General features: G+C 41.1%; 1 protein-coding gene across 9 annotated transcripts in view; it reads right to left on the bottom strand.

Moving 5' to 3' along the window:
• The window catches only part of dpp6b (dipeptidyl-peptidase 6b), a 183,423-nt gene that overhangs the window by 45,223 nt on the left and 124,435 nt on the right, over positions 1–13,765 (bottom strand). The window contains exon 1 of one of the 9 annotated variants that reach the window (XM_076972527.1): positions 4,406–4,673. The exons of the other annotated variants lie outside the window; for them this stretch is intronic. Within the exon in view, the coding sequence (XP_076828642.1) occupies positions 4,406–4,462 (57 nt within the window). The 5' untranslated portion in view covers positions 4,463–4,673. Of the gene's footprint in view, positions 1–4,405; positions 4,674–13,765 lie in introns of those variants that run through there. 9 annotated transcript variants of the gene reach the window in all.

Below are 13,765 nucleotides of genomic sequence, written 5' to 3'. Positions count from 1 at the left end.
AAATCAATACGCCAAACCGACAGCCTTCTAACGGCTCCTTATGCCGACATGTGCTTACATTAAGGTGATCGCCTTGTTTCTCACTCCCAACGCACTGAGCCAAACTCCAGTGCCTCCGCAGAACATTCTTTTCAAACACTTAGTGCTGTTTGTGTGGAGACTCAGATGGACTTGCTGATTGATGTCCACCATAGGGGAGAGCAGTGTGGAATGTTAAAGCATATTAACGGTCCACCATAGGGGGAATGTTAAAGTAGACCTTAAGAGAGCAATTAGTGTCTTTTACAGCATGAGGCCTCGCAGAGGAAAAGGTGAAGTCACGTGATGATATTATGTGGCATCGAAGCAACTTCACATTTCCTGTTATCAGGTGCTGATGGAAACAAATTGAACGTATACAGTGCATGACACAGAAAACCGATGCAACAACGATGTACTCATTACATATTAAAGGACAGTTAACCCGATACACAGAAACAATCGCTGTTTTTTTAATGAGCAACATGTTGAGGTTAATGAAGCTCTGAAAGAAAAGCAAGAAACAATAGTCTAAAATTACAGTTGATTGGGGAACGCTTTATCACCAAAGAAACATGGGCAAAGGCAGCAAAGATCGTGTTAGAGTTAAGAATGAATATGGCCAGTTTGGGAGCGAGGGTATTATCTGATACATTTCACATAACCGTGGAAAACAGGCTGGAGTCTTTCTCTAAAAATGAGGTTTATATCCTGCGGCGGCAGAATACATCTCCTGTCAGGATGTGCTGTGATGTGCCTCAGAGTTGATTGAGTGGGAGGTGGACCAACAGCACATCCGCAGAAACTAGAGCAACGCTACGAATGCAAAGAATACTGCTACGACATCAACAACCCAGAGAATTAAATAATAGTGAAGTGATGAAGTTTAGTAGATATAACTGTTAGTCACCGGCTGAATAATTGTCATAATAAAATGGCAATATCACCAAACAGATCAAAGATGAGAAATGTGAATAATATCATGTCAGAACACTCTAAACCACTCAGTGAATACGTATTAGACAGACAGACAGACAGATGAGTAGACAGACAGATGGATAAGTAGATAGACAGATAGTGAGAGAGTCAGAAAGCTAGATTTGCTGTCATCCAGATAATTCTTTTATACATGACGCCCAGTGCACATTGGATTAGTGTGAATATCAGGAACATAATTACGGTTTGATTATTGCACCATATAATCACATGACAAATTGAATGAAAAAAAATCTAAATGTAATCACCTTCATCTGTTTCATACAATTAATCTTGACAGAAAAATCTAACATATTGTAATAAAATGTGACTACAGTCAGAGTTGATAACCAAAATGATATTCTCTCAGGTACACATGGAAACACAGTACCTTACACAACAGAGATGTTTAAAGATTTTATCCTAAGAAGCAAGATAATACTGGACTATTGTGAAATATGTAGATACCATTACAGGCAATCACTCTCTGTTGGGGGGGGGGGGGGGGGGTAGAATTTGTTTGGCCACAATGAACAGTCCAATAAACGGTCCCCATAACTTCATAAAGAAGGAAGTCCAATGAGACATTTGACCTTTTCTATATGTCTCTCATCAGCAAACAATCGGAATTATTCAGTTGTCATTTGCACCAAATTTATGTAAATCACACATTGTAAATCCAAAAATGCCCCACCAGAAAAACATTCATTTTGACCTGCTGTTAAAATATACTTAATTAACAAGAATTCATGATCTCCTGCACTGCTAAAACCACCAACAATGACTCACTGGCTACCTCAGTAGAATCATCTCTTTAGTGGGAAACGGGACTACAGGTAGACTCAACAGTTGATATGGTGCCACGCATGGTTTCCTTGAACCCATTTCTAGTGGTTACCTGCTGTGCAATTTATGCATACAGCATTTCTTTGTGAGTGATGGACCAGCTGCACACTAGCATTCACCCAGGCACGCCTAAAACCCCCTGCAACCCTTGCTGCTCCTGTTCAAGCAAATAATATCAAGTTAGCAGTGATCCGTTAGTCCGAAAGTGACCAGTGAAGAATGAGGAAGGCGGAGAAATGTGTCAATAGATGGGACCTATTGGCCGTGGTGCGTCCATAAGACAGGTGTTTCCAGGTGTCCTGTTGGGATTCGTTCCTAACACAGGGACCGAGGAGCGTTCAGCGAGGAATCCGCCTCTGCACTGCGGACCTGAAGCGCAGGGTTTGTTTTTTTTTTTTTTGCTATTTCGCGGCAGAAACCTGAACACCTCTCCCACTCGCGATAACAATATCTGCTGCTTAAGAGGATGAAAGAGAGGAAGGCGGGATGTTGTCGGAGGCTTGCTGTGTTCTCTAAGTGGCTGTGGGTTTCTGGAAGACAGGAGAGAAAAGCTCTCAGAGCTGGAGCATCAAAGCAGGAGTGACAATATCGTAGAGCCCCTAGGGGCCTCCAGAAGGGCTGGGGAGTCAAGCGTGCGCTGACACTGCTGACTTTTTCTCTCCTTTTCAGGACCACAAGTTGGATGTTATTATGTGAAGGTCCAGGAGTAGAAATCTATCTATAGAGACACACAACATGTGCAGGCTTAAAGCTCACAGGCCCCGGATTAAATATATATATTGCGACGTCTCGTATTCTCTTCGAGCCACATATGCAGTGCAGGACTCGCAAGGCTGTGGCTTTTTGGCCACTTTTCATGCCTTGTTTTTAAAAACAGAATGGCTTTCAAGTTTTGCTGGGGTCCGACACAGCGACAAACGAGTCAGTTTTGAGGCACGAAAACTGTTCTATTTTATCTCGGCTTTGAACGTCAAGCGCACTTCCCAATTAATCCCGCCCACGGACGTAATTTTGGGGGGGGACGGGGGGGACATGTCCCCCCCACTTTTTCAAAAGCCGGCTTTGGTCCCCCCCAGTTTTTACGGTTAAAACCAAATATTTAAATAGCGACGAATCTATGTCCCCCCCACTTTTGAAATCAAAATTACGTCCATGATCCCGCCTATTAGACCCACTTTATCAGCAGTACCACTCCAAATATAACCGCTTTGCTTAACCGAATCTCAAAGCTATTCTCAGACCTCTATTTCGTCCGTGCCTGAACCCTAATCACTGGCATCAAAGAGACCTACTTTGGGGTTGAAGCGCGCGACGCAGCCTCCAGAGGACGTGATAAGCACCCCCGTCTAAACCTTGAGCGTTTTCCGCCAGAGTTCATTAATCCCATTCAATACATGTACAACTTACAGTTTCTGGAAGGCATGCTTCCACTTAAACGCTTTCGATGACTTTCAAGAGACAACTTGAGTATTTAGGCTGAGGGAGGATTAAGTGTGGAGACCAAGCGCGGTCAATCAGAGACACGATTAATACACCGTCAGTCCGAAATTAATCAGAAAACAACAGATGTGGAAGTTTGGGTTCGTTGATTTCAAGGACAAGATGCGTGGATGGACACGTCTAGTGAAACGGAAAAAGACGAAAAATAAAAGTAACCGTTGTTTGCCATCTGTCCAGTTTAGCGCGTGGAAAATGTGGTGGAAATATTTCCTGTGTAAATAACTGGACTGTTGGCAGAATATTCAGCTGTTGTACTAGTGTCTCTTCACCTCTCTATATTGTTAAATATTCTTAGCAATAGCAACATTACTGAATTTTAAAATAATCTGCCACAAGTTAGCATAACTTGCCATAACGCGGACCGGTTGCAACCCGTGTGCGGTAGTAATCACGTAAGTTATTTTACCTAGGCCATGTGTTATTAGCCTTTATTGCCAGAGGCCCATATCTATGTCACGAAATTGCACAAAACTACCACTGCCGAATCCAGCTATTATATAAAATGGAACTAAAGAATTGAACGACGGCAGCTGTCTGCTGATAACGGCGACCACCATACAGTGCGCTGTTCCCTAGTCTGCTGATACTACATGTCCATGCCATTGGGTTTATGAATGCAACTTTAGAGCTCTACCTATACATCAAATTAATACAACTGAAATAAATCAATTTTTTTTCCAATATAGCACACTATCGTAAAAGAGCAAAATAGACTGAACGTGTTTTTACGGATAACAATTTAGAATGTGAATAAAGTAATCGCGGTGCAAAGTTTGAACGTGCGCGTCTTTAATTAACCATATTGGTAAGCGACAAACGTAATTGACTATGACCGGACAGTTACTGCAGTCAAAATCGTTGTAGCATGAGCTACTGATTAATAATACATCTGTTCCGCCAGCAAAGAAACTGCCTGGTCAAAACGATATTGTAAAGACAAATACCTTCTAAAGATAAAGCATTTTTGCCAAAGTATTCACCAAAATATATATTTGTCTATTTCTTTAACATACTGTATAAAATTATCGTGATGTAAAATAAAATTGAAATTACAGATCTTTACTACCTGGTCCTGCGTCTGTGCTGCTTTGGAAGGCGCGGTGGACTCTTTAGCCGAGGTCATCGTGCAGCGGAGAGAGCCAAAAACGTAAAGACCGAGGAGAGGAAAGGGGTGCTGCGGAACTAGAGGAAGGCTACAGCAAGTACAGCGCGTTCAGTGTGCGCGTGTGTTTGTGTATGTGTGCATACGCGCGCCCGTGTGTTTTGGGAGAGCGAGAGAGAGACTTTCATAATGTTGTGATAGAAGCTGCTGATGTTATCGCTCTGTCCCGAGTTTAAACCGAAAAGCGTTGGGATCACCCATGAACAGATGCTTGGCAGCGCTGCGCGAACAGCGACAAAGGTTTTTACGTGGGCGGGCAACGGTTTCCGTTCTATGCCTCACTAGACTAAAAAGGAATCTATAATTACAAGACTGGTTGGCTACTGTTTCTCAGAGGTCCTTGCTATATATTTGAAACCATTTTCTCCGAATGCATAATTTAAGAAGCAAAGTTGAAGGTTCAATCTTCTAAAAAGTGCGTTAATCAAGTTGTCCCGGTGATTTTTTTAGGTGTTTTCTGTCTGAAACATGGCAGGTTTTGAATGGGTTTTAATGTTTGGAGAGTTGACAAACGATTCACGATTCGTTCATTCATATGACATAGGAGGAAATCTGGTCCTTAAAATAAATAAGTAAATCTGCATATGTATTGGATACTTTCATGGAAGACATTCTATAGTATGTGCCTAAAAATATAATTAAAAAAAACATAGACTAATAAAATCCTGCTGAATTAAAGCCAGTGAATATAAATACAGTATGTTGGACATGGTGACATAAGAATTAATGTATACAGTACATAAACAGTTCAGAATAGTACATATAACCCCTAACAATAAAACAGTCATACTCAGTATAAAAGATAAAGAGCATATAGCAGAAATATAGGATGAGTCATTTGAATCTGGGTTTGATTTGTTTATCAAATGACTAAAGGCTTTTAGAGGTTTATAGGAGTTCAATACATATATGAGTATATATAAGACTGCGTGGTTTGGGGATATTTTTCAACCCAATAACATCAATGAGGACTAAACAAACACAGCTTAATTTCACCTCAAACAACAATTAAGGTCAGCACATGTTGATTCTTACGCTCAAATTGTTCTTACCCAGCTGGTCTCTCAGACTGCCAGCTCAAAATGTAGCATGTGTACTGATGACCCCCCCCCCTCATTATATCCCACAACCCCCCTGCACCTTCACCACTACCCATACAGAAGCATGGAGATAGTAAAGAGGCTTCCTTTCAATGAATGACAGTGATTCCACATCTGAATACCCAGAGAGGAAGATGGAACTTTGCTGCACAATGATCCCTGGCCATAATAAAACAATTTCAGCTACTTATGCACCGAATTAACTTTCACAAGGCTGTCAAACAACAATACCTTTCCTGTGCCTAACTGTCACAATATGCTAATAAGAGAGAGGTTTTTATGAGTGTGTGAGGTGAGTGTGTGTGTGTGTGTGTGTGTGTGTGTAACATGAGAAGCATTTAGTCAATTTGTGATTTGTTAAAATGATTTAGAGTTGCCATGAAGTAATAATTACAAGGCTCGTTGGTCTGTTAAATAGTACTCTATGAAGATAGTATTGATAAGCCACCGAACTGTCCAAGTCTACTGGAGACATATGGCACCCATCATTGGAAATAGGAATGCCACCCCTGTTAATGCTTGATGAATAGATGGACCCACATATTAACACAGACACACACAGACACACAGACACACACACACACACACACACACACACACTACTGTATATAGAATATAGGTTCATATTTATGTTTGCATATGATGTAATGTGGAACTGTACAGAAACTCATCAGCATCAATTTCCACAGTGATTTGAAACTGAGAACTGGCTGATAATGGACTGACCCAGTTTTAGGCAGAGCCTATATAATTCATTAAAATGATTTAAGGAGTATCAAAAGTAGGACAGGGGACATCTTTAATCTCGAGATGATCACATCAACCTCAGTGGGAATAGTTTGACTCCTGGTGGCACTGAGAACTTTCTAATTGCCTTATATGATGAAAATGCCCTTGGTTAGAACAATGTCAGGTATACATCAATATCCCATTTCATATGGTCTTTCAGTAAAATTACACCTTCCCAAACTACAGCAGTGCAATCATTTGTGGAAAACAGTATTTAGACTTTTGACAGGAGACCATTAATATACAGTCTCCCATGAGTGATTCCACTTGGACAATGTTCCAGAATTCGTCAAACTAGAAAGTGACACATTCAAACATAACAACATCACACTGTTCCAGAGTGTAAGCTATCCATTTTGCTTGTTAATTGACTCTTAATTTCTTTTAATAGAAACATACTTCATTTTTCTTTCCCTGACCACACTTTGCAGTGGGGGTTGTCATAGCAACTAAGTGCCAAAGCCTTGCCTGTCTTTGTGACTTAGCTAACAGTGTGTGGTGTGCTGAGCTTTTGAATAATCGGTCCCAAGTCTTTTGTGCCTATGCCACATTCATTTTCTACACTCCACAGAAAAAGTCAATCTAATGGCCTATTTCTCAAAAACAATATGCTGATATGTTGAAAAGAAAATTAAATCACAAATAAATAAATATGGTAACTAAATAAAGTAAATAAATTGTTTACAACAGTTAGAACTGGAAATGCTTTCAAAACTAGTATTATACTATTAGGAAGGCTAAGCATCTTATAATAGATGGCAGACAGCTGCTCACGATTTTCCAAAGTATCTAAGAACAGCTTGGATAGCTCCTATGCTGATTTCAGCACTATCACAGTGGACAGCTCCTATGCTGATTTCAGTGGACAGCTCCAGACCAACTGTTGGCCTGCTTGACCGAGGTAAACATCAGCAGGCTGGCAGATGGTTCACCTCAGAAATGAATATAGACATTCTCTTTGCATGGAGGTAGAAAAAAATGTGTAGCCAAGAAGACACTAAAATGATACATGAAATAATTCAACTTTATGATCAAATTTAGCATGCATTTATCTCATAGCACTTGTTCTTTACAGGTTAAATGAAAGATTTTAGCTAAAGGTGTTAGAAGACAGATTGAAAAAGAAGGTTTGGGGTGAACTTCACATGTGATAGAGTTGTAACATGAACATGTAACATGAACATGTAACATGAACATGTAACATGTAACATGAACATGTAACATGAACATGTAACATGTAACATGACAAGACTTCCCTCACATGAGCTCATGCAAAAAAACATGAATAGCCTACTATATACTGTATACTGCATATTGCTCCCCACAGTAGTATGCAGTATAGTATCCAGTATTTGACAAATGCAAACTATACTATGGGATCACACAAACTATGAAGGTTCTGCGCACTTCTGAAGCATTTTCAGGGACGACATCATGATGGGATGGAGTATTAATGTGAAGATATCTCTGATTGTGTACAGGAATATTTTGCAAGACTAGTAGCCTATATGATCTGGGTATTTTTCGGGTACTGGAAAAAAATTTTGGTCACATACTGCATATGGCATACTAATTCGGGGACCAATTTGAGTATGTAGTAGGCTGTTTTGAACGCAGCCTTGGACTAGGGAGAAGAAGAAAGTGTCTCTCAGTCCCATTTGTCAAAATTACTTAATGTCAGTCCTTGATGGGAAATGAATGCTGCTAGATTTCAGCATTTACAGAAAGATGGCTGAGAATGGTTACAATAGCCATGGGCACATACTACGCTGTGAATAGGAACTGCTCAAAGAGTGCTATAATTGAGAAGAAAAATATTAGTTAAAGAAAATTAAAAAATGCTGTTTTTGATTCATGCACATTTCCCTAGTACTTAACTTCTAATTGAAAGTTTTCAGCAACACATACAGGTTCTGACACAAATATACTGCTGTAATTATCCATTTAAGTTACTGGCTTTTTGTGCCAATACTTTCCTTTCACCACTGTGTCATTTGCCAACTAATTGGCTAATTGTGCTAATAATCGGTCTCATATGCTAATTATTATACAATAACATTTAGTAGGTCTGAATATTTAGTAGGTCTGAATCTGTCAGTAGCGAACCGTGACCATTAAAGCTGGGCCCGCTCCCACCCCCAGGAAATTGGATAAATTATATATATATTTATGTTTTAAGAATATTTTAGGCCCTCTGAGAGGGCGTAGAGGGCCCTGACGGTTCCCCACTGGAATCTGTGCATCTTGTCCTGTCACCCTTATCATTTGTTATGGGACAGACATGAAAGCCTAATGTATGCAGTTTGAGAGCTTAAATTAAAGATTAGACTCAATTGAGTTAAACATGGAAACATCTCAAACTCAACTCAGTAAATATTATTCCTGCTGGCCTGAGTGCACATGTTTGTCCGCTGTACTTGCTTTGTGCACAGTGCTGCCCTCCAGGGACTAAATGTGTCAACAGTAATACTGAGCATGATGATGTGGCACTGGAGCATTGTAGCATATGCATGAGAGTGCAAGGGGCAACACTTGTACAAACATTTACTTACACACATTCACAGGCTTAATTTCTTCAAACTGGATCTCAAGGTGGCAAGGGGTGAGCATGGAGTGTCTCGGTGTGAGCTGGGCCTTGGCTAGGCTGCTCTTTTCTTGGTCCATTTCAATGCCAATGGATCTGATTCCATGCCAGCACTTGTTTAATAGACACTAAAGGACTTCATTGGAGGTCATGATTAGGTAAATCAGAAGCTCCATGGCTAGAGTGAGCCTGCTCCTTTGCCAACCTTGTACATCACCACAGAGTTAATGGGGATGTTTACCACTCAAACTCTATTAAACTATCAAAATGAAGAATCCCTTGAGGGAATGTGTCTGGAGAGTCAATAAGAAGATTACTCATTAGACCTCTTTGACTGGAGCAGCAAAGTGAATGAGCAGACCCTTGGTCCTTGGAGGAATACTGGGCCAGTGTGATTTAAAACACAATCATCCAGCTGGCTGGCTAAATGAATTCAGAGGCAAGCAGAATAGCTATTGATTGCAAGATGCCCAGAGTTTTTTTTTATATCAATGCAGATGCATATAAAGAGGAAAACCATGAAAGAAAGATGATCATATCTGAAGAGCAAGTGGGTGAGCAAAAGAAGAGGAGATAAGAGAATGAAAGACAGATGGACATTCAGCACATAATGGGTCATTATCTGGTCTTCCTCTATGTGCTAATAGTTATGCTCATGTAATGTAAAATCCACCAGAGAGAGACAACGTGATTAAGGACACAAAGGCATCACCCCCAGGGGAGGAAATACAACTTCTGAGGTAGAGCCTTACAGTTCCACTCAAAGAGCCATTCAGGTGAAGTTTCTTAATATTCATTAGCTGCTCTATCTGATGCTGCTAAAAAAACTTCAAAATGGTCCTCCATACCTCTAGCTCATTATGTGTGCAATCAGCTATTGTAGAACATTCATTTGTGCCGGCAAGCATCCTCAGAGACCGAGACAATAGACCTGGTCCTGCTCTCTGTTTGGGAAAGATTGCCTTGTATTTCAGCCCCTCTATCGATCAATGCAATGCTAGGCAGTGCAACACAATTCAGCCGTCGTATTATACAGCTGAGAAAGACGCATTAGGGTCACGTGCCTTAGAGGAAGCCCAAGCTCTTCCTCAGCTTCACATGTGGGTCACGTGCCTCAGAGGAAGCCCAAGCTCTTCCTCAGCTTCACATGTGGGTCACGTGCCTCAGAGGAAGCACAAGGTCTCCCTCAGCTTCACATGTGGGTCACGTGCCTCAGAGGAAGCACAAGGTCTCCCTCAGCTTCACATGTGGGTCACGTGCCTCAGAGGAAGCACAAGCTCTCCCCCAGCTTCACATGTGGGTCACGTGCCTCAGAGGAAGCACAAGCTCTCCCCCAGCTTCACATCATAGCCGTCATGCGACAGTCAGCGATGCAGCTAGCAGATAGGGATTGGCAACAAGAAGAGGCAAAAAAAAGATATTTGCACCAACAAGATGCTCTTGCGTTCTGAACAAATTCCCTTGGCTTGATCAAATGGGTGAAAGCATTAGTATATATAGTGCATTTACGCGTATTGTAGTGTTTCTCTTATGTAAGATCGGATGGGAGTTTTATCAGGGTCGTTGGCAGAGGGCTGCAGGCAGCTGTTCTCTCGTCCGGAGCTGAGAGAGCCGCCCTAACCCTGCTGCCCTCCAGCCTCTCTCCATCTGGCTGGTGCCATCTTTGGTCGAGCTTCTAAATGGCAGCTCACCTGCCTGTGTTAATTGACTTAGCATGAGTTAGTTCATCACCGGGACCCTATGCTCTCGGTCATTTAAGGCCAACAGAGGTGTGAAGGTTAGTCACGTTAAGAGAAAGACCGATCATGGCAGCGTCCATGTAGAGGTCTAGCCAGAGGTGCGGCCCAGAGGTGCCGAACAGCCCTGTAATGGAGTCTGGGTTGATCGGTTCTGTAAATTCTAGGTGGGCAGGGAATGGGAGCACGCTTCAATAGTCTGAAAAGAAATGAAGGCAATCTCATGGCCCTGTGTTATTCAATAGCATTTTTGGCACCAATTCTCAAGTGTTGGGCTTTTTCAAATTGCTAAAGAGACCATAAAATTGTGCACTGAATTGGTAGAGGTGACCAGAGCAGTGTCTGATGATGAGTGGTGTCTGGTAATGAGCAGTGTCTGATGATGAGCAGTGTCTAGTGATGAGCAGTGTGTAGTGATGAGCAGTGTCTGGTGATGAGCAGTGTCTGGTGATGAGCGGTGTCTGGTGATGAGCGGTGTCTGGTGATGAGCGGTGTCTGGTGATGAGCGGTGTGTGGTGATGAGCGGTGTCTGGTGATGAGCGGTGTCTGGTGATGAGCGGTGTCTGGTGATGAGCGGTGTCTGATGTTGAACAGTGTCTGGTGATGAGCAATGTCTGATGTTGAGCAGTGTTTGGTCATGAGCAGTTTCTTGTGATGAGCAGTTTCTGATGTTGAGCAGTGTCTGGTGATGACCACTATCTGTTGTTCAGTAGTGTCTGATGTTGTGTCGTGTCTGATGATGAGAAGTGTCTGGTGATGAGCAGTGTCTCATGATGAACAGTGTCTGATGATGAGCAGTGTCTGATGATGAGCAGTGTCTGACGATGAGCAGTATTTGGTGATGACCATTTCCTGATGTTGAGTAGTGTCTGGTGATGAACAGTGTCTGGTGATGACCACTATCTGATGTTCAGTAGTGCCTGATGTTGAATAATGTCTGATGATGACCACTGTCTGATGATGTTCCAGAGAAAGCATGTCTACACTTTCCTTCAGGAGAGCAACTGCATACAATACTGAATTTACTGTACATCTCATACAGAAAATTATACGTTGTCATAATTAATAATAACTTCAGTAAATAATGTCTACCTCTTTACCTCATTCTCCAAGATGACTTTATTCCTTGTATGATCGACCTAGCATTTATGTACGATTTAACTGATGATTAACAAAACAAAATTTTACAACATTCTCAGTTAACATAAAGAAAATGTCTTTATGTAATTTCTGTTATAAATTTAGCATGTTCTGCATTCACATAAAGTTTGATTCAGGCAGATGTGTGTAGACACGGCGTTCATATTGAGTAACACTAACCACTGAAAAAAGCAAGAGACACAAATTGAAAACAAAATATGTTTTTGCAATTTAAACTGTAATTTCCAGCAAAGCATGAACCGGCCAAGGTTTCCCAGCTGTCTGGACGATAAGCTGTAAGCTGTGAGCCGAATTTTAAAACACTGGAAAACTTCGCCCCCCTGCCCTTTAGATGATTCAGCACTCATTAAAGGATCGTTATCTTAAATGCTGCAATTTCAATTTCAACGATTTATAGGTCTTCTGAACTTCATTCTTCCTAATCAATTTTCTTCTTAATGGCAATAAAACAGAGGGAGAGGTACTTCAAAATAAAGGTTATTAATAATCCCTGCTGTGACCATGGCAATCTACCACCAAGTATGCCCAAAACAACAATAAAAGAGGAATTATCGACAGTGGGGACTCCAAAGGCAAAGGCGATCAGTGTGGAAAGTCGAAATCCAATTAATAATAGAGACCAAAAATAATGTCAGGAAGAAGATTGGAGTCAGAGAGTGGGAGGAAGAAAGGACTTTATTTGAAGGGGCAGGAAGGAACTTGATATGATTAAAAGGCAAAGTCAGAGAAAAAAGTTGATGAGAAAACAATTTCATAAAAAACATGTAAATGTAACCTGATTTTTGAGCTGGATCCATAAGAAAGGATTATAAAAAAGGTGCTATGTTGGAATAAAGCAAGCCATTTCTCACAACATACATTGTAGAAATGCTCAAACTTTGTGATTCCCCTCAAGACAAGAAAGCAGCCTGGTAAAACAGTAGCAAAGTAAAAAAGCAAAACCGCAAAACAGTAGCAAAATAAAAAAAATAAATCAAAGGACTACTTCAGAAAAAATCCCTTCACATTTGAAACTTCACATTTGAAACAAGTATGTTCATATTCAATCTGCACAAACCTTGTGTATTAGACAATCCCTAACAATAACAATTCTCAAAAAGTACATGGGTGCACTCTAGGTTTACACTTGAAGACAGTACATGAAATATATTCCCTATTTCCCATTTTTCACTGTGCTTGAGAGCGCTAACATTTAAATGCATGGCCACAGTGCACTCAACCAGAATGCAATTCATCAGCCTGCTTACAAAACACTCCAAGGAAATGTCTGTGTCTTATCATAGCGGCAATTTGCCAGATGGTGTTGTTTAGAGCCTGGAGGACAAGCTTCTAAAGCAGTATGCATTGCTATTACCGCATGGAACAAGCTAAAGCCACATCGACGATCAGCTAGTTTCCCTTAGAAAACATAAATAACTATGCTGAATCAGCAGTGCCCAAGCGCAGCGTGTTTGGCACACAGCAATCGTACCATCACATTGGAGTTCTGGAATGTTCTGGCACATTTTCTGACAAATATATAAAGAGATTATTGGTGGTGGTGAATGTGTTTGTCTGTGTTGGAAAAACAAGAACTTTAGCTCTGTGTTCTTAACATCCCACGAACTACACTTATTGTTTCATAATAATTTATTATTTTTGACTCTCCACATCAGACTTGTCAAACTATATTTTTATGGACTTTGCTTAATGCCCAGGGGTCTAGTCAAGCTGGAACAGAGAGGCCTTCCCCAAACTGATACCAAAGCTGCAAGCATATAATTGTCAAAAATGTACAATGGAACAATGAGGCCTAGAGCAAACTCTGAAAACCCACACCAGATCATAATAACTACTCCGCCAAACGTTGGCGCTTTGCATTCTTTAGCGTTCTCTTGGCATCTGCCGAACCAAT

Source organism: Brachyhypopomus gauderio, chromosome 14 (assembly GCF_052324685.1).
Source record: "Brachyhypopomus gauderio isolate BG-103 chromosome 14, BGAUD_0.2, whole genome shotgun sequence".
NCBI classification, from domain to species: Eukaryota; Metazoa; Chordata; class Actinopteri; order Gymnotiformes; family Hypopomidae; genus Brachyhypopomus; species Brachyhypopomus gauderio.
Note: the sequence above shows the minus strand (reverse complement) of the source record. Positions and strands in the feature narration are given on the sequence as shown.